Genomic DNA, 21,439 nt, shown 5'->3' on the forward strand with positions numbered 1-21,439 from the left:
GGTGATCAGATCAAGAAGTTCTGGGTGTCTGGTGCTCAGCGCAGTGACTGTAATTAACGATCTTGTATTATACACTTGAGAGTTGCTGAGAAAGAGTCGTTCTCGAAAATTCTCACCACACGCACGTGCACACGGTTGTAGTTACGTGAGGTGATTGATGTGTTAACTGGCCTCATTTTAACCACTTAGCGAGTTACACGTCTATCAGATTATCGTGTGGTGTACCTTCAATTTACACAGTGTTGTCTTTCGGTCGTCTTTTGTAAAGCCAGAAAAGACAAGCACGTGGCGGCTGCCATGTGCAGTGTGGACTCTGGAGACGGTAGCAGCATTTAGAACCGGAGTCTGGGAGCCCCGCCAGTATCTCCGACGAGATTGTGGTACAGGAGATGAGCAGTGCATGTGAAGGATAGATTTAGAAAGCAAATGGCTATGTTCCTTCCAATGCCAAGTTTGTCCTTTCGGGTCTAAATTCTGCAGTTCCGTCTTAGAAGGGGTATTTTTCCCTTTCTTAAAGCTCATTTTAAATGTGTCATTTATAAATAATGGCAAATTTTGAAATAACCTCAAAGAAGGTTGGTTTATTTGAAAAGTCTAATAGTCATGTTGCCAAGAGAAGATAAATTTACTTTTTATCTGGAACGTAATGAAATCCTCTGTCATGGCTGCCTATTAAAGTTTCTAAGCAGACAGTGAAGAAACGAAAAGTTCTCTGTGTAACATTTGTCTGGGTGCATGTGCACGAAACCCCTTTATGCTCAAAACTGCTTAACAAAACACTTTAACCCTATATTTATGCAAGAAAACGAAGTAAATCGTAGTCACGGAACCTAGTAAGTGTAGATGTGAAATCTAAATCGCTAAGAGTACTTTAGGTGATATCCTCGTAGAACCTTCCACCGATATTCTGCTGTACATCTTTCCTACTTTTCTTTTACCTTCCCTCTGGACCCTGTTTCATCCCAGCCAGCTACAAGGATGTGAAAGACCAGCACACAGTGTGCACTAAGAAGTGTGCTCAGGTGGCAGCCTTGAGACCTGGTTTTCTAACCATTAAAATGAAGAGTTTGCGTGAGATAATACTACAGTTCTTTCCAGGTCCAAGATTTTGAGATCGTCCCTCTTCTGATTTCACACATGACCAACACGATCCGTCACTTGCCTCCTTGCTGTGCTGGAGGTTCTCAGACCTGTATCCCGGGTGCTGGTCTCCCTCACGGGGTCCTCTCCTGGAGCAGACGGCGTCCTGAGCATCAGCAGCTGCATGATGCACGGGCTCCTCAGACGCGCCGTACCCAGCACGACCCACTAATTTTCCTCAATAGCTTCCTTTCCTTACATGCTCCTCACATTTGTCCAGACATCTCCCTCTCGGAGTTTTCTACCCCACCTCTCTTGCAAGCAGCCATCTACTTACTCCTCTCCTTACCTGAGTCTACGAGACTGCACTCAAGGGTCACAGTCTTCATGACGGTTTTCCATGCCCAGTTCCTCCCGGGTAAATTTTCTACCGCCTTCCTTGATGCCTCCAGCAAACCAGAAGGATAGCACACGCGTGAGTTCACCGCAGGAGCTCTGTACCTGGCTATGGATATGTTGACATTTTGAACTCCTCGAGGGGAGGTAGAGTTTCTCTGTTCCTTGTGATTCTAGTCTCAGCTTAGAGTGCGTCACGCAGCTGGTGACGAGCCAATATGAAACCGAATGAGTGAAAACGAAAATTCTAGGACGTGAGGACTGCTCAGGCGATTGTCCTCCCGCCGTAGGTCCTTCACAACATGGAGCAGCTGGTGGCTCTATGGCCCAGAGTCACCTGTTCGCCTGCTTGTGAAGACGTCGGTCAGTGCCGGTCTTCCTTGTGGTCACCCACCCTTCTGCTGGGGGAATTCACCGCTCGCTGTGCAGAGACCGATTTTCTCCTTCTTTCTTATCTTGCCCGAGGTGGAGACGAGAATAATGATGTCTTGCCAGTTTTTAACAGAACATTCTTTGAACCCCACATTTGACTTAGTTCTGTATCCGTAAACAACGAAATTTTTTGAACACAGACACTTATATATAAACCAGTCTCATCATGAGCAATTAACAAGTGCACTTGCAGCTCCTCTAAATGTGAATGAGATTTAGACCTGGGACTCAGCTTCATTCGGTAAGTACACTTGGGTAAATAAGCTGCCAGGTTTGAAAATGTGAATTTTTCCTCAGCATCGTCTTGAAATACATCCCACTCCCTGGCTTGGCTGGAAGGCATTAGCCAAGTTGAGTGGTTTTAGCAGGGTCAAGAAACCATCTGTGACATGTGAAAATGGTAGAACTCAGCTTTTTCTTCCCGTTATGTTTTTAAAGCTACTGGTGCTGCAGTAATTAACAAGAAACTCACACAAACTGGAGACAAATTCGCCTTTTAAGAGAAGTTCTTTCTCTGAGATCCATTGCTACCACAAATCCTTCAAGGCTTCCCTGAGATAAACTTCTCGGGTCTGCCCTTTTTCCTTCTTTCTTTGAGTGGGTAGTATTTGCCATTCCACGGCCATCGTCTTCCCCCGCCACTCTTCTGGTGTGTCCCGACAGAGTCAAGAGTAACTCTTGGCTGCGTAATTTGTCTTTGAAAAGATCACTGGTATTAGAGACCTGCTCAGGAAGCAGGACTGAACATGATACAAAACTAGTTCAAACCAAATAGATATCAATATGGATAATGGCCATTATTACTCTTATTAAGGACCTAATTAAGTGCTAGTTATAATTACATAATTACTGCATTTAGTTAGTTCTCAAAACTACTCTCTAATTTAAGCATTCCATCCCAGCCTTTTACAGATGGATTGCAGAGGCTAGGTAGAGTGCCCGAGGTCACCCAGTGGGCAGATGGCCGACTTAAAATATGAACTCCTGTCTGCACATTTTCCATTTCACCAGGACTTAGGAGTAAATGTGATCCTACCCATTATGTCCACAAATGCGCATGTCTTGAATGAGAAGGGTTCTTGAGGAGAGGTGCTGAAGACAAACGGTGAACCATCCGGCAAGAATGTAACCTTATCTCTGTTGTCACTTAGTGGGAAGAAGATTCTGATGGCTGAGATATAGAAACTGAGCACGTAATGAATTGCACAGAGGTTTGACTGACTCACATGGATGTTTCTTGCCTTCTAGGAAGATTTCCAACCCGCAGCAGCCTCAGAGACCAACTGGGAGTCAGTCACAAGCTCTATCTCAGTAAGTAATTTGTTTTTCTGTTGCCAGAGAAAAAAAGCTGATGGAGAAGCTGAGCTCAACCCCAGAACGGCATCAGCTGCCTGAAGGACCTAGGGCTGTACTTGCAATCATGATGTGTCCTTCCATTTCTTTTACGGTTACAGTGGGCTTTGTCACATGCCCTTTCCCCCCCTCTCTTCAAAAAGGTTCTTGGGAAATGCCAGTACCCATCGTAGGAACACAGGCTAGACAATGGCTTCAGTATTTATCAGTTTCAAAGTAGAATGTTCCAACTAGTTGACTGTCCAGACATATCAAACATAGCACACTGGTCCATGAACCCAAGTTCCAGTGGGGAATTTTGAAATAGTGTTTTGAATATTCCAGGGGAAGCTGTTAACCTTTGTGTTTTTAAGGATATTTGCAGATGTGAAAAATCCCAGTGTTTACAGTAAGATAAGTGCAAACCAGGCATGTGTTCTATTGGACCTCGAAATAAAACACAACTCACCCCAAAACTATGAAATGGTTCGTGCTCTCCATTTTTTCCTCCACGTTTAGTCATTTCTCAGTATTCTACTTCTCTTTGTTCAGAAAGATCAGACCTTGTTTTCACCAGTCCTATAGGTAGCACGTAATAACAAGGAGATACAAGATGATAAACGTAGGTATTCCCTAGACGGTCAAGAGCATGGAGAAAGCTTGCCCATGGGTCTGACTGGGTCCATGTGGCTGAGTTAGAGTGGAATTTTTTTTTTCAAGTAATATTCCATCCTTTGCTCTCTGGGGGATTTTTAAAGAAATTCCTTTAGAGGGCAGGGTTTCCTTAGCGATGGATTCTGTGACTAATTCACCTGGTGCGTCCGCTGGACAAGAACAACATGGCCTCATCAAGAGGTCAGTGATGTTTCTAATGGTGATATGAAGAGTCTCTTATTTGTTCTTGACAGCCCCAAACCTCTACATAAAGCATATTTTGTTTTTGTGGAAAGTGGCTTCTAGTTTTCTGAGCATTTTTTTCTTTTACAAATTGTTATTTTAAAGCCATTCAGTTAGCTTTAGAATGGATTTTTTTTTTAAGATTTTATTTATTTGACAGACAGAGATCACAAGTAGGCAGAGAGGCAGGCAGAGAGAGGGGGAAACAGGCTCCCCGCTGAGCAGAGAGGCCGATGTGGGGCTTGATCCCAGGACCCTGAGACCGTGACCTGAGCCGAAGGCAGAGGCCTAACCCACTGAGCCACCCAGGTGCCCCTAGAATGGATTTTTATATATGACGAAAGCTGAATGGTATCAGGTCTACAGGGCTGTGAAAAGAGGCACACTCAGTTAGTTCTTTCTCACAAAAATAGTTTTTAAATAATTACAATAAATAATAATTTATAACAATAATAAAAATGATTTTAAATAATAATAATAATAAAAGCCCTTCCCTGTTCCCTTTCCCTACCAGGCATATTTGAAAACTGCTTTTAAGGTACACCACGGTGGGTTAATGCTTTTGCCACAGAAGGACCACCTGAAGGCAGGCGGGCATCCATTCTCTGGCTTTCAGACTTTTGGACCTCAATTGGTTAACCAGAGAGGAACCCTGAGCTGAAAGTGAGAATGAGAAATATGGGCTTTGCCGTCTGAAACACTGTGGCACGCAGTGGTTCTTGTTAGGAGCCGCCTGAAGTCCCAGGAATGCAAGTGCTGGTTCATTCCCCCTTTCCCGGAGCGGGAGGGATATTTGCCCGTGAGGGATCTTATCTGTTTGGCAGTTTCTTGAAAGACCTTTTGAAACACTTTGTGGCTCTGTGCTTTCTATTTCCTTGTTAATGGGTCATGAATTTGTACAGAGATGTTTGAATCATGGCTCATTGGCCTCTAGATTATCCAAGAGGTAGTGAAGTAAGGGCTTAGGAACTTACGTGGGGACGTAGTGCACGGAATCCCTCCCAAACTTTCAGTGTGTTGCATGCCCCATTTAAAGAATATTTCTGAGAGTATTTTAAGGACAGCTGGGATCGTGAGCAAGCATCAGCCCTTTTAAAAATACATACATACATATATATATATGCTTCCCATAGGATCTCCCAGTCTTGGTCGAGAGCAGGTTTCACGACTAATTATCCTTGTTGATGCCCAGTAAATAAGCTGGTGAACGTGCCAGATTTTATCGGATTCTCTCCAGAGGAGATTCGAGCCCTGCTCACATGACCCCTGCGATGTGAGGTGACCCGTGAAGAGGAAGCACAGAGGCTAAACATGGCGGGAGAGAATGGATTACGAAAGCAGTTCACAGTTTAGATTCTAATGATTATTTGTGGATGCAGATGTGGATGCTTTGGGAGCTCGAACCAGGACATGGGATGATGTAATTTGGATATTGCCACTGAGTCGATATCTTCTTTAATGATTATATTTCAGAGGTACTGGAGTTTTGTGATCTGCCTGTTTTTGATTTGCAAAACTGTGAATGACTATCCTTTACCAATTAATTGCTCTTATTTAAGAACACGGCAGAACTGTGGTAGCTTGAGCATGACATCTATGCGTAGAATGTCTCACGATCAGAAGCCGGTTTATGTTCCTTCCGTACAGTTGTATGACTATTGTATTTCGTAGCGATGGACCTTCTCTGAGTACACTGAGCTGTATGTCACCCTTAGGAGGTATCCTATCACTCTCCATCAGTAACGGACCCCACCCTCACGGCGGACGCCCTGGACAAGACAGTCGCAGAGTTTGACACCGTGGAAGACCTGCTCAAGCACTTCAATCCAGAGTCATGGCAGGAAGACCTGGAGAATCTCTATTTGGACACCCCCCATTATCGGGGCAGGTCCTACCATGACAGGAAGTCAAAAGGTAAGAGACAGAGCCTTGGCGGTTCTTCCCGAGCAGATAAGACTACTGATAGTAACTCTCAGTGAGGACTAAATTCGCAATATATGTAACTCACTAAAATCAGAGGACTATTGCCTGTCTTGTCCCATATCCCTTGAACAACACCTTCAGATGAGGTTCTGGATTTATCATAAACTGTGTTGTTTGTACGGGACTAAGAAAGAGCTAGAAGAAACCTTGTAAAATCATCTGGACCAGCTTCTTGCATCTTGGCAAGTAAGGTATTATTAGCCTCGCTGTCATTGGAAGGAAGCGCGTTGGTACAAGCTGTGTGGCCTGTGGGCAGTAGAGAGGAGATGAGCATCATGGTCTCTCGCCTCTAGGGCCAGTGCCCATGTGGTGGTCCGCTGGGCCTCTCCAACAGATGTGAATGTTGATTTAGCTCAGGGCTTGATGCTGGTAGGATAGGCTCCCGGGAAAGAAGTAGTCAGAACTCTGGGGAAGCTTTCATGTTTTCCCATTCAGTGTCTATATTCTTGAATGGTTTTATGAAGGTCTACTATGTGCTTGGTGCCCTGGAGGCTTCGTAGGACGTACATGTCCAAGAGATGACACAAGGAAGGCCTGGGATGACTTGGAGTGGGGGGTGTGGGCATGCGTTCCACAGGAAGTTTCAAGCAAATATCATGAGGGGAGGAGGGAGGAGCACTCACAAGAAAACATCTTGAGTTAAAACAATAATACTGAAAAAAATGAGTATCTTACTCATACGTCTGAGCTATAGGATCTGAGATGAGGTTGTTTCTTTGCATGTTTAAATTAATAGCGAAATATCTTGTTATGACTTTTATTGAATAAAACTATAGTTTCTAGCCCTTTTCCTTCTTTCTTTATTTGCTAAAATTTATCATTGAAATTTTCACTAAAAGTCATAAAGCTCGTTTGCATCATAGATGTGAAGGCATTTTGCTAACATAGAGATTGTTTCCTACATTTTATAATGTCAGGGACGCTTTGAAGAACTGTGAACTTGGCCTGCTCTGGTAGAAAATGCTTGTGTCAGTAAGCGTGACTGTTAGAGCATTTGTCCTGGAATGACTAATGAGTTAGCTCCTGCCTGGGTCTGCAGCTTATGGCTCAGGTCTGGAACTTTATCTTCGAAAAACGCTCAGTGAAGGGGTGGACTGGGAGTCCCTGGTGTCCTTGACGTCCTGGAGATACGCCGCAGGCAGATCACCAGAGCTCTTAAACAGAGTCTCCCCGGGCCTCAGGCTGGATTCAACTCAGACAAGAAATTGCTTTTCTGTAGTGCTGCTGTCTTTAGGTCTCTACTCACATGAACTTGAAGGAAAGTAAAAGATTCACAGTGTTTTGAAAACCCCAGAAAAACAGGAAAAGATGGTAATGGACAAAGAAATGAAAAACTCCGACTCTGTCGTATCTTCCGTACGATAGCTACTTGAGGAGCAATTCTGCTTGCTAATTCCTATCACTCGGATTTTTAAAATTTAAAAATAAACCTAAATCCATTACTTTCTTTCCCCCAGAACTTATGTTGAGTTGGAGGCAGAGCGTCCGGGTTCAGACCCTAACTCGGCCGTTTACAGGTGCTGTGAAGGTCCGGCAGGTCGCTGGTCTTCCTGTGCCTCCGTTTCTTCTGCCAGCGCGTGTGACTACATCTACCTCAGATGGTCATTAGCGGGGCCATCGAGCGCCCCGGCACGTAGTACTTGTGCAAGAAACATCAGCTAGTTCTGGCTACTGAGAATTCCGGAATATGTTTGCATCCCTGTGCTGGCGAAGCCTTCCTTGTCCCTCATCCTCTCCGCCTGAAGCCCGCCACCTCAGACAGAGTCCTCGGGGCGCCACGGCCGTCCTATGTCCTACTACTGCAGTCAACTGTGTCTTGGTGTCTTCTGTAAGGTAGTGTGAGATCCTAGGACCTCGGGGTGTGAGTATTAAGTCAGCTGGGGAACGGCAGGAAGCCGTGGGCGCCTGGTCCCAGCCACTGGCTCCCAGCCTCTGAGGGTGCGGCTGAGCTGTGGGTGCTGTTTTACGGCCCGTGGGAGACTGAGAGCCATCCTGAGTGGCAGCCAATGCTGAGGGCCACGGTGTTAGACCTTGTTCATCTGTATCTCGGGCTCTCGGCACGGCCTCCGTGAGTGTGTGTGGAATTAAAGATATTAATAGTCCAGCAGGAGCATGCATCCAAAGTTTGCAGAAACCCGTCCCATAAGACTGAGGACTGTAGCTTATTAAGATTGCCTTTGGTCCTGGCAGAGCCTCGCAAAGACACGCAAGGTGACATTGCGCGTAGTCCTGACGGAGTCAACACTCCTTTCCCTGGTTGGCTTGGGCTCCATTTCTTAACCTCTTGTTTAGAATGGCCCTAAGGCAGGTCTGTACTGTTTCTGGAAGCCCGGGCCAGTGTCCACCGTCCCTGCGCTTGTATAAACGTGCTGCCTTCATTGTTTATCATTCCACGCCTGCCGCACCACCCGCGTGCCTGTCTCACACACACGACCCTCACGCACGAGGACAAGTCCGGTTTAATGTCTCAGCTCTCACTGTCAGCTTTTCGAACTTCAGAAACAAACTCATGGTTTCTGGTCTGTTGCCTAAGGAAGGGAGCAGCGAATGCAGAGTGGGGACAGAAACATAGTTACGGATCATGGAGGTCTGTTGGATGACTAATCAAGAGTGAACTTTGTAGGATCCTGAAAAAATTTCCTCTTGTCAGTATGATAATTCTTGAATGTTGTTGTAAAAAACAAATATCGGTTATGGAAAGCTGTCGAATATCCATTCCTCTGATTTGTCCAGACGGATCAAAGGGACATTTTTCATGATATCAAAGAGCAGGATTCTAAGATGACCCTCCAATGTGAATGTACAAACACAGAGTTTTATAAACGCACGGGGTGCAGAACGTTTGTAACGAGGTAGGGATGGTACCTATTTAGAATTAAATTGTACGCTTTGTTTAGTGTTTGTTTGAAAGCAGATTCGGTGACAGGGAGATTCAAGGTCTTTCTAAGAAGAGACTTGTACACAGAGAGCAAGAGGTCAATGAGGTTTGGGGAGAAGGGAGAGAGAAAAGGGACAATAACTTTGCCACATATTGGAGCCAGAACTTCAGCACATAAGGTCGACTTTTTAAAAATTCGCAAATAAAAGGTAAGCTCCGACTGTATCACAGCTGCTGGACTCAAGATAACACTTCAAACCCATGTATCCCATGTTCAGTTTTTTAAGGGGTATGGAGAGAGGGGTGACAAGGATTATCAAATTTGTCCATAACTGCAGTTCTAAAACTCAGTTTTTACCAATAATTTCAACCTCATACTTTCACTGAAAGCTACCTAAAAGTTAAAAAAAAAATCAAGTTCAAGTTGCATTTACTTTTTCTGATGTCTGCTAATGATAAACAACACTTGCACATAATTCGGTAAAAAGTTACATGGATCTTCTGCAAACTATAATCATCACAAGACCATGGTGGCCTAAACGAAACCACACTGTGATTTCTTTACAGCACAATCCTTTGAATTTAGGGGCAACACAACTTTATTGAACTTCATAACTGAGTTTGGATATCTTTAAATTAAGAAATGATCAGCCTTATACTTTACTAGAGTGGGGAACTCATTGAGGTGTCATTTATGGTCATTAGCAATTTAAATGAGATCGGTTGGGTTTTGTTTTTGTTTTTGTTTTTTTAACTTCTTCCAGAAGAACTTGACTTTCCCCAAACATTTTGCGTCATAGGAAAAAAATCCAACAAATTAGAACAAAGGAGAAGCCTGTTTTCACAGCATCAGTGTTGGCCTTCAACTATGGATATTTGTTGGAGCATTCCAACCTAATAGTTTTGAGTGACAGTTTTACTTACCACAAGTAAATGCTTCCCCAAAGGGTTGCTTTTTTTTTAAATGCGTGTGCCAGAATTCATGTGCACTCCTCTTAAAAAAAAAATCAGCATTTCTACATTAAGTGGAATAAATGTATTGATATTAAATTGATTCTAAGTGATAGGGTTTGAAATATGTTTTTTTTTTTTAAGATTTTATCTATTTACTTGACAGAGAGAGACAGGGAGTGAGGGAACACAAGCAGGGGTAGAAGGAGAGGGAAAAGCAGTCTTTCCGGGGCGCCTGGGTGGCTCAGTGGGTTAAAGCCTCTGCCTTTGGCTCAGGTCATGATCCCAGGGTCCTGGGATCGAGCCCCACATTGGGCTCTCTGCTCAGCAGGGAGCCTGCTTCCCCCTCTCTCTCTGCCTGCCTCTCTGCCTACTTGTGATCTCTGTCTCTGTCAAATAAATAATTTTTTTTAAAGTCTTTAAAAAAAAAAGAGCAGTCTTTCCCCTGAGCAGGGAGCACAAAATGGGGCTCGATCCTGGGACTCTAGGATCATGACCCTGGCCAAAGGCAGACGCTTAACCAGCTGAGCCCCCCAAGTGTCCCTAAAATATGTGATTTTTACAGACTCTAAATGGTTGGGGGTTCTAACCCTGGGACGGTTAGTAATCCATTTGAGAGGCTCGGATACCAATTCTGTGATTTCTCACATGACATTATTTTGCTCTAAGATCTAAGCCACTTGACTTCTTAATTTGAAGACGATCTGTGGGTGAGTAGCTAGCCAGAATATGAGGATTCAGTGACATAAATATGTTTAAGATCAAAAGGTTTGACTTGGTTCTGAATTCTCCCAGGTCAAAATACTTCTAATTTTTAAGTTTGTCATTTATTGCCATTTCTTTGTCATGTCCTTGTCTACGAACTAGGACAATCAAGTTTTGTTCTTTCAAACATGATTTCGAATGAGGGAAATAATTTCATAGCGTATTAAGATGTGAACGTAGTTTAGAACGGGCTGAAGCCATCGCAAGATGAATGCCTTCACTTTGCCTATTTGCTGTCTGGTAGCAACTTGCCAGAGTGATGAATCCACTGAGTCAGTCTGGAGAAACACCCCGTAACGATCTCTGTGTCCGTTAAACGAGGTACAGGGGACATTAAATCCAAACAGATTTATTTTTCTAATTTCTGAGGTTGAAAGAGGGTCGGCTTCCTTGGACTTGCTGAACCGTGTCTATGCCCCAAGTAAAAGTGGTCTTTGTCCGTATGAAAATTGTCTTCCACAAATTTGATGGAACGAGAGCAGAACGGACGCGGTCGCAGGAGAAGCGTGGACTCTGCCGTCAAATACACTTGCAATAAAATTCTAACTCACATCCGAAGAACAGTGGCCTCGGGGAGTCACTTGTAGACCCCTGGGCGGCCGCGTTCTGCCCTTTGCAGGATGGCTCTAGTTACAACCACTTTGCAAAGCTGTGCTGGGATGAACAAGAGACTCTCTAACACGGGCCCTCGGCAAGTTATAGCTACTACTTACTTAGGTAAAACCGCACAGAACCAAGATATTTCTGTGAACGCTCCCGCTTTCTTCCCTGGAAGACGGTCAGGTAATCATCACTAGTCTGGAGAGCCTCCTACGGAGTATCCAAATATTGTCAGGTTTAAGGATCTGTGAAACCAGTACACTCCTTACAAGTTTACAAAATCATTGGCAAGTACTAAACTTTTCTAGGATGCTGTTTACCCAGAAACTTTTCTGGCTTGTTAGATGTTTCCTTTGAAAAGCACTTTCTTTTTTATTTTTTTTATTTATTTATTTATTTATTTATTTATTTGACAGAGAGAGATCACAAGTAGGCAAAGAGGCAGGCAGAGAGAGAGAGAGGGAAGCAGGCTCCCCGCTGAGCAGAGAGCCCGACGTGGGACTCGATCCCAGGACCCTGAGATCATGACCTGAGCCGAAGGCAGCGGCCTAATCCACTGAGCCACCCAGGCGCCCCAGCACTTTCTTTTTTTAGAGTGCAGCCACCGTTGATGACCCATAGGACTTGTAGGTATCTGGATTCCCCACTCAGTTCTCCAGAAAGCGTTAATGAAAGCCGCATTTTTGTTGAGCACATTGTGTGTATCTGTGCGGGCGCACGTAAAAGCTTTGAAGGAAGTCTCCGTGCGGGGACAAGGATTTGGGTCCTTTTCCTCCTGGCGCCTCACTTTTCTCCTACATGATGAGGTTTTCCATCTTTGTGGGTATCCTGACCCCCTTTCATCGCCTGTTCCCCCCTCCCATGAACGCACATTGACTGGAAAACATCATTTAATGGTGGAGAACAGTAGGTAACTTTGGTGTCTGGGGGGACGCGTGTGCCTTTCCCACAACAGTAACTCTGGCTAATGATGGATGTCTTTGCCTCATGGGTCCCTTATCCACTTTTTCTGGGAAGCAGTGGGACGCCCCCCTCCCCACAGCATCCTTTTGTCCTGTGCCCCTGTGGATGCAGGGAGAGCGCACACCCTTCCTACAGCACACCCTCCTTTCAGAACCGCCAGTGCTGGGAAAACCAGCCCCTGGAGTCTGGACTTACAAAGGACCATGTTAAGCCCCAGGGAACTAAACGAACACACATGCCTTCTGACATGGGGATCGAGGTGAACGTGATGCTCCTTCCTTTAGTGACCCCGACTGCAACATCGAGCTGTTTGGGGCATTCTGGGCTTAACCTTACTCATTTATCTCTTTTATTCATTGTGACAGTGTTGTGGGGATACCTACTGAGAGCTAGGATTTGGATCTGTGCTTCAAACACCCTTCACTCATTCAATTTTTAGGTTTTTAAAGATTTTATTTATTTTAGAGAGAGAGAGAGGACATGAGAAGAAGGGGCAGAGGGAGAGAAAGAGAGAGAGAATCTCAAGCAGACGCCACACTGGGTGTGGAGCCTGACATGGGGCTCGATCCCACGACCCTGAGATCAAGGCCTGAGCTAAAACCAAGAGTCGGGCGTTTAACCGACCGTATGACCCAACCGCCCCTTAACTCATTCAATCTTCATAAATTTCTTGGCAGGAAAGTACCGTTATTGCCAATTTATATACTAAAAGAAAATCAGAAATGTCGGATGATAGTTGCAAAGGAGAGAGCCGTGCCATGAACCGGGGTTTGTTCGCTGCACAGGCCAGGCTGGGGAGAGCTCAGCCGAGTGTCAAGCTCCGAGACTCGGTCTCGTACGTGACAGAAAGACGTTTCAAGACCCGCTTGATTCTTATTCACCTCCTAGCTTGTTTTCCTGGTTTTCGTTGTCTAGATGGACTTCACAGGTCCCACCAGGTCCCAGTTCTTAGAGTTCAGAGAATTGCCTTCTGATGGTATCTGCTGCTGTCTTGCCTCGTTCAGCACCTTGCAGACGGCCGTGCACTCATCCGCTTTGTTGCACGTGTTTGCCAAACGCCCACTCTGTGTCCAGCGACCTTAGGCAGATCACTTAAGTCCTCTGCCTCTCGGTCCCCACATCTGTCAGATGGGGACAGTTGTGTCTACCATGAGGGTGTGTTACCAGAAGTCACTGGGAGTCGCACGTATGACAGCAGCTCACAGAGAACCAGGCACACAGTAGGGTTCACGCATCACTTGGCAATGTTTTCAAACCCTGAAAATTCGCTGTTGTCTGATTGGGAACCTGGTGATGTAGGTTAATCACTATAAATACACACGGTAAATATGTCCGTTCTTGAGAAATTAAACCAGCATACGGAGTCGTGAAGTTCATGATTTTAAGTTTAAGATATCCTGATATCTTCTCATTAAGAGTTATAAAGTCATTGCTCTCTCCAGATTTATTCGTGCTTCCAAATAGGGGTTGAGGTGTGGAAACAGTTTTCACAATTACGGGCTGATTTATGGAAGAGGGAGTCTGAAAATCACAATGAGGTTGTAATGTCCGTAAAAATGAACACACTCCTCCTGGGGAATTTATGAACCTTGAGAAAGGGGCTGAGAAACCCTAGTTACTTGGTGTAAAATACTACAATTATTCATATATCCCCCTTCCCTCCCACCCTCACCCAAAGCCTCATAAATCTAGGGTTGTAGAATCAAAGGCTCATTTTTAGTGTTTTCCATAACACATTGTGACACTTTTCCCCATGGGACAGAGGGTGTATTTCTGGGCACGAGCCTTCCTGACGCTATCTTCTCCTGCTGGCACGGCTTCTAGGTTCTGTGGGTCTCAGGGCCAGTCATTGCCACGCGTCATGGTTCCCCCTCCGTAGAGCTGGTTCTCGAAGCCTAGTTTCTCCGTCCTGCACCAGCAGCAGCCTGATTCCATCAGAGAGTCCAGACAGAAATCTGGATTGAGGAGTAGGGCTATCAGTGTCCGAAACTCTCTCTGACCTTGACTTTAAGTTTATGGGTATCCATTCAGAATCACGGAAGATTTAAGGAAAATCAGAAATACCTGTCTGGGGTGCCGTAGGGACTTCAGTTGTTTTTATTGGACTCAGTTATTCCAGACATCCTGAAATGGCACGCATGCTCTGTCCTCAGAGATGTCTTTCAGCAGGACTTGGTTGAAACCAAATGGTTTTAGGAGAGCAGGACTTAAATGACCTCCATTCGGGCTAAGCCCTAGGAGAGGAGGAATCAAAAGGTGATTAACTCTCTGCTTCCAAGAACCTTATATTTTAATGGAAGAGAAACATCTAAATAAAAGAAAGGGGCAAACCAAGGTCTTTGAAGTAAGGGCTATGGCAGAAGGCAGAGAAAGTGCAGTGAGCCCGGGGATCAGAGGAGATGGAGGCTGATTGTGGCTTTTGACTTGAGCCCTAGAAGATTGAAATGACATAGTAGACTTGAGTGCTAGGGAAAGTGAACTAGAATGACAAAATCATGGTATGAAAAAGTCACACATATATATTTTTATATAAAAAACATAAAATATATATTTTTAATATTTTAAATTTGTTTTTATATATAATATATATGTAATTTATATACATACAATAGGTATATATACACACATATATAGCCCTCCTTCAAGCACACGGACTTCCCACGCCTTCAGCACATGCCGTGTGTGTGTGTGTGTGTGTGTGTATGGTAATATATTGGTGGTGTGTGGCTGCTAAAAGAGTTTATAAAGAATTTGAGCACTGTGAAGTCTTGGTCTGGTTGTTAGAAAATGCTTCCTGGCTCTAAGAACTTGGGGAAGTCGAACTGGAGACCCAGGGGACTCCGGAGATCAAGCGAAGCCTGGTCACACACACAGCCAAGTGGCGACGGCTGGAAGACCAGCACGGCGAAAGCCGCCGATCAACTTGACACCCAGGGGCTGACCCAAGGGAATCATCTTCCTGTTAAGCAAAACAAGCACAAATTAAACCTGCGTAGAGAGAAAAAATCAAAAACAGAAATAAAAAAACGGCGCTTTCCTACACTCAGAAGGAGGCCATTATTTTGTTTCGCAGCAAATTTTTATATTCACCAAAAAAACTTGAAATGATCGACTTACAAAAGGACTGTTAATGTTATCGTGAGCCGTTGGTGCTCACGCTGTGTGCCCAGCCCGTGGGTCCTCCCGCAGGCACACATCGGAGACACTGCCTACTCGGTTCCAGCCCGAGGGGACCACGGGAAGAAAGCAGATACCGCAAGGGAGCAGGTCAGAGGAACGCTGTGGTTTCCCGGCACATAGAAAAGTTGTTTTTACACCGTGCTGTCATCCTCCAGGTGTGCAATCGCAGTATGTCGGAAGAAACAGTGTCCATAGCTTGGTTAAAAAGGCTTTAGTACTAAAAATGCTTACCCGTCACCTGAGCTTTGAGTGAGCCCCAATCACTGATCACAGATCACTGTAACAGATACCATAATAAGGGAAAAGTCTGAAATATTGTGAGATTTCTCAACATGCGACAAAGGGGACAAATGCTGATTTGTACAACTCAAGTTGTACAAACCTCCACTTTGTGAAAAAGGGCAGTGTCTACAAGCATCTGCAAATGTGGTGAAGTGAGACGTGACACAGCGAGGGAGGTGTGCCTATCCCGGCTGCATCTGTCCTGCAAAAACGGTCGTCAGGACCCCAGCAACGGTCGTCAAGACCCCTGTCTTCAGGGTTCCCTCTGAAGACAGACTTTTGTCATCAATCCGTTCAGCTCTCTGCATAGGCTTGCGACCGGTTTTCACGACTAAGACCACAGGCTGGCGAGGGCAAGAAGGTGCTTGTCTTCATTTCTTCTTCAGATGCAGATCGGGCGTAGACGTGGCTCCTTCAGTTTGGGGGCGGAGGAGAAACTCATTATGTTGTTCGATGCCAAAGAAGAAAGTAGGCTCTAGGTGGTTAGGCTCTACGCCAGGTTCTGGCATACCTCTCCAGCAGAACCCAGTAAATGAGTGTGTGTGCTCGGGGTGCATGGGCTTAGGGGTACGTCACTGGCAACATCTTGAAAATGGCAGGTCACGGTCTGTCACAGACCTGGGAGACCTGGTCCTTGGGACAGCGAAGGGTCCTCTGGTGGGGAGACCCCAGCGTGGTTCATGGAAGCTGCTTGTTGCCCCTGCAATCCCCCCGTTCCCGCCCGCCTTCAGATCCTCAGACCACAGCCAGAAGCATGCAGAGGCAGGAGAAAGCCTGGATTCAGACTCTAGCCTGGGTGGCTGGGATCATCCAGACCAGGCAGACTCTCCATCCTGTCCTCCCACACTGGAGCCTCAGTGGGCCGGAGACGGAATGCGATCTCCTGCTTCACACGTCCCCACCCAGTGCTCGAACCCCAGAACTCAGCACAGCACAAGGATCTCCTGCAAAGGACCTGTGTTTGATGCCAGGGCTATGAGAAGAGGGGCTCTCCCGCTGCCCTGTGCAGGGCCCCACATTGGACTAATCTGTCCAGGGAAAGCCTCTGAGCACGGTGGCCCCTTCTCGGCCCTTCAAACAGATTGTCAGTGCCCAGCCCGGAAAACTCATGTCGAAGATCTGTGGAAAGACAAGACTCAAACTCAAAAGGACAGCAAGAGAGGGTTTACAACATTACATCCTCCAGCGTGAAACAAGGGAAAATCGAGGAAATTCCTGGGCCCTTGAATTACATTGGGGACTTCCTTGCTGCCCTGTCCTGTTCCTGTCTGGAGACCGAAGCAGGAATGGAAAGCACAGCCTTCTCCCTGAATCTCCCTCTTGAGGCTCAAGCCGAGCCCCCATCCGGGGAGGCCCCGAAGTTTGCTCACCACTCCGCCTGCTGCCCGGCGTCCTGTGCCACCTCACCCGTCCCCTTTGACGGGGAGCTCAGTTCCCCCTGCAGAACGCCGGCAGTCACGCCTGCAGCTGTCTGCATCCGCTCAGAAGTTTTATGCCAAGTTCTATATCGAGTGCCTTGGTGGTTTCAGTCCCTGGAGACGCAGGGCAGCTGGATACTAGGGAGTCAGCCCGGGCCACGGCCGAAGCGGTCACATCGGTGACCCGATGCTAGAATGGACGGCGTCCTGCATCTCTTCCTGGTGGGCAGGGAACAGAGGGGACCAGCGCTGGTCAGTAAAGCACTTACGTGATGTGAAGAGTTCTGCTTCCAGACGAGGCAGGAGGACGTGCCTCTCCCCGGTTTGCTGAGGGCATCTTGAGGTTTAGCTACGTCCCGGGGGGAGACATGCTGTCTCGGGGCTCTGGGCTGTCCCAGGGAGAGGCTGCACCTGTTCCCGCCCCAGACCTCCTGCAGCACCAGGGAGCTTTTCTTCCTTTGGCTTTCGGGGACAGCCATGCCCCCGTTCTCCTAGATGTGCCAGAAGCTGGGGCAAAAGGGGGAAGAGCTGCAACACCCAGTGTCCCATTTCCCGTTCGCCTAAACAGGGTGGGAGGACAGTGAAGTGCAGTGATGGGTAGAAGGTGCCTCGGGGGGGCTGACCTGGAAACCCTTGGCAGGCGCCATCCTGCCTGTCCCCCTCTACCTTCCCACACCCCAACCCCTTCTCCTCGCGAACAGCACCTGTTGACTGCTCGGGGGTAGACCAGACAGACCCCCATTACCATACTCGGCCGCTGCAGCCGCGGGCCTGTCCATGGTGTGGCACTGTGCCAGCCAGCATCACTGTTTGTCTCAAGGTGACACTTGGAATGGAGGACGGCGGCGCTTCCTAATGTATTTACGTAATCCTTCCTGCTTTGCCGGCGGTTACTTCCAGGGCTTTAGCAGCAGTAAAACAGTTCCTTTCCCAAGACACAGTTCACTCGATTTAAATCTGGATCGATTATAGCTAAACTTAGGACACGTCTTTACAAAGGAAGGAAAAAAGCAGCCATACATGGTGCACAGAAGTTACTCAGCATTTCTTCAGCTGCCCCCCCCCCCCCCCCCCGGCATCGTAGGCTCAGCATAGGGAAGCTGGCGGGGTTGGGGGTGGGGGGGATTCCCTGCTCTTGAGAATCAAAGCCCAGTCGCTCCTATGGAAAGGCTCTCAGGTCAGGGCATCAACCCAACTGCCGTTAAGTCCTTAGTCAGGGGGTCGTCTGCCCATACGGCCAGACCTTCCGCTGACTTCGTGGTGTGAAGGGGACCCCTCCTCCCCGTGAGCCTCCCTTGTTTTGGGTTTCCCTCACCTACGTTCTCCTGACAGCCTCCCTAGCCTCTGCCTTCGACCCCAGAAGAGCGTGCTCGCCGCTTCTCAGCCAGCTTGGGTTTAAGACTAAGACGCTCACAGGGGCTGGAGTGCAGAGGCAGCGTGGTGCTTGGGTCTGCCTCGCCTTTGTGGGATTCCTCCCGGGCCCTCTAGGGCGTGGTCGGAGGGCATGTCCCCCAAGTGCACAGAGGATTAGCTGGCTTTTGCAGAACACTGAATGGAACCTGTGTAAACACAGTAACACAAATTTAATTCAAGGACATACTGTGACTAGAATTTGAAAATTGCGGGTGATGCTCTTAATTCACAGAAGTCCCAGTAACCATACCCCCTTGGCCATCACTGACCCAGAGTCATGACCAACAGAGAGAACCAGAGAAAGGCCTGGATTTTTTTTCTAACCATTTGACTTGAAAGGGAAAGATGGAGGAAAGATCAAAATGAATCACAATGAATAATCCTAATCAGCATTGACTGCGTGCCAGGCACGCTAGAGTCCGCCTTCGATATTGCTGTGGAACAGGTAAAGTTCTGCTGTTGACATTTCCTAGATGAGGAAACAGAGGTTGGAAGCAGCTGGGTGCCTTTCCAGCTCTCGGGAGGAAGGCGGCTACGGCTTTGGGGCAGAGCCCAGCCCTTGCCCTCTCTGCGCTGCTGCCCTCTAGGACCCAGTGCACAAATACGCCTCAATCCCCATCCCCAGAATGCTAGCTTCATGGACATTTTGGTTGACTTTGGAGTCAAAATGAAATTAAAACCTTTTCTTCTTCATACTTCCCTGTAAAACTGTATCACCAGCCAAGCATAATAGAGTCGTTGTCCCTAATGCACCCCTGATAGATTTCAAATTATATTTAAATCATGGTTTAGAGTTCAGGTTTTATTGAGAATGGAGAGACCATGTCTTTTGTTGTTTTTGTTTTTGTTTTTAAGATAAAAGCAGTTATTTTAAATTGCTGAACATTTCATTTTCTTTCCTTGGAATTCTTTTTTTATATTAAAAAAAGTATAAGGAAATAGAACCAAGATAAAGATTGAGCCGTGTTTTTGAGTCTTGTTTTTTCTTTGTTGTTGTTCTTTTTTTCTTTTCAAGCAAATGAATACTTTTATTAACATGGTCACTTTTTTCTAATACACATGGTATTAATATTTATTATATATAATTTATTAAGTTATCTGATTTATTATTATTATTATTATTTTTGGAAGAGCAGATAGCATCGAAGGAAAATCAGACTGTCCACCGTGCATGTGAAGTTAATAAATGAGATCCCAAGGACAGGTTCAATGCCTGCATTAAGGTCATTCTCACAGTATCTTCCCATGCGCTTCCCAAAAACCCGTGCTGGGAGTTTTTGCTTCGGGTCAGGCGCTGGCTCACACCTGCGTGTGTTTCTTACAGTCGACCTGGACAGGCTCAATGATGATGTCAGGCGCTACAGCTGCACTCCCAGGAATTACTCCGTCAACCTAAGAGAGGAGCTGAAGCTGACGCACGTGGTCTTCTTTCCCCGCTGCCTCCTCGTGCAGCGCTGCGGGGGCAACTGTGGCTGTGGGACCGTGAACTGGAAATCCTGCACGTGCAGTTCTGGGAAGACTGTGAAAAAGTATCATGAGGTATGTCCTTCTCAAACTCGCATGAGCTCTTTGCAGATGGAAATGTTAGGGTAGGGTGCTGGACGACCGGGCCATGGGTTACAGTTGTTCTAGTTGTTCACTGCACAAAGGCAGCCAGCTGGAAGGATGATTGGGAGCTGAAATTATACATGAGCTAAACTTACCAAGCCAAAAGCCCTAGAGGGGCTAAGTACATCCTGAAAGACGGACTCTTTTCTCTATTCTTTTTTAAAGATTTCATTTATTTATTCATTTCAGAGAAAGCAAAAGCAGAGAGGTGGGGGGGGAGGTTCAAAGGGAGAGTAGGGTTCAAAGGGAGTAGGGGTACTCCCTACTGAGTGGGGTACCCCATGGCAGGCTTGATCCCAAGACCCCAAGATCATGAATGAGCCGAAGGCAGACACCTTACCGACTGAGCCACCCAGGTGCCCTTGGACTCTGTTTTCTAATCATCATAAAGTGGGACAACATCCTTGTTTATTTATATGATCAAAGGTGTGATGCGGTGATTCAGAGCTCACGTGACCTCTTTGTAGTAACATGGTGGCATTTGTAAAGGCTGTCACGGCAAAATTTAGGTCACTTTAAGAAAATTCAAAGGGCCAAACTTGAATGCAGTCAAGTCCTTGAGAAATTTAGGAGAGTCAAGACAGCAAGATGTAAATTGACAGAAGATGTTTAGAGAGACTTTTTAATTCTCTAAATAGGATATTGTTTTTCTTCTAATAGTACCAATTTTCCCTAAAGACTGCTGACTGCTACCTGGGCAATCAGCTGTGCAAGTAGGCAAAACTAAACAAAAGTACATATGAAAATAAAAGAGGAAGTAAAATTTAGGGAGAACAGAGTTCTGCGAACCCTGTGTGCCTGACTCTGTGTTCTTATGATTTCCTTTCCTTTTTGAACGCATAGAACTTTATTGAGCATTAAAGGATTTAAGGGGAGCTCAGAGCTGTTCCTGACCTTGGCAGCGGCTGTTACTTCTCAATCGTGGGAGCATTTCCAAGTCACAAATATGGAGACTCAGTTTTCACATATGTGAAATGGAACTAAGACATTATAACAGATAATCACCTATAGAGTGGTTCTGGGGCTCGAATAAAATAGTGCATATGGAATGCCTTTTGTAAGATGTGAAACATCATACCGAAATGTGTCTAAGAATATAATCTAAACAATGAAGCAGACATTATCATTAGAAATGATTGTTTGCGTTGCTTTTCCTCTTGCATCCACCAAAACAAAGGAGTAAAATGTGACCCCTAAATAAAACCTCCAGCTTTTAAAAGTTTTTTTTTCTTTTTTTAGTCCTGAAAACAAGACAATACAA

The 21,439-nt window shown here is 46.1% G+C and overlaps 1 protein-coding gene across 2 annotated transcripts in view; it reads left to right on the top strand.

Moving 5' to 3' along the window:
* PDGFD (platelet derived growth factor D) overlaps positions 1 to 21,439 on the top strand; it is a 218,029-nt gene that overhangs the window by 186,371 nt on the left and 10,219 nt on the right. For both annotated transcript variants that reach the window (XM_046017821.1, XM_046017822.1), the window contains exons 4-6: positions 3,157 to 3,219; positions 5,853 to 6,051; positions 19,895 to 20,109. In XM_046017821.1, the coding sequence (XP_045873777.1) occupies positions 3,157 to 3,219; positions 5,853 to 6,051; positions 19,895 to 20,109 (477 nt within the window). The remainder of the gene's footprint in view (positions 1 to 3,156; positions 3,220 to 5,852; positions 6,052 to 19,894; positions 20,110 to 21,439) is intronic.

Source organism: Meles meles, chromosome 8, assembly GCF_922984935.1.
Source record: "Meles meles chromosome 8, mMelMel3.1 paternal haplotype, whole genome shotgun sequence".
Classification (NCBI taxonomy): domain Eukaryota; kingdom Metazoa; phylum Chordata; class Mammalia; order Carnivora; family Mustelidae; genus Meles; species Meles meles.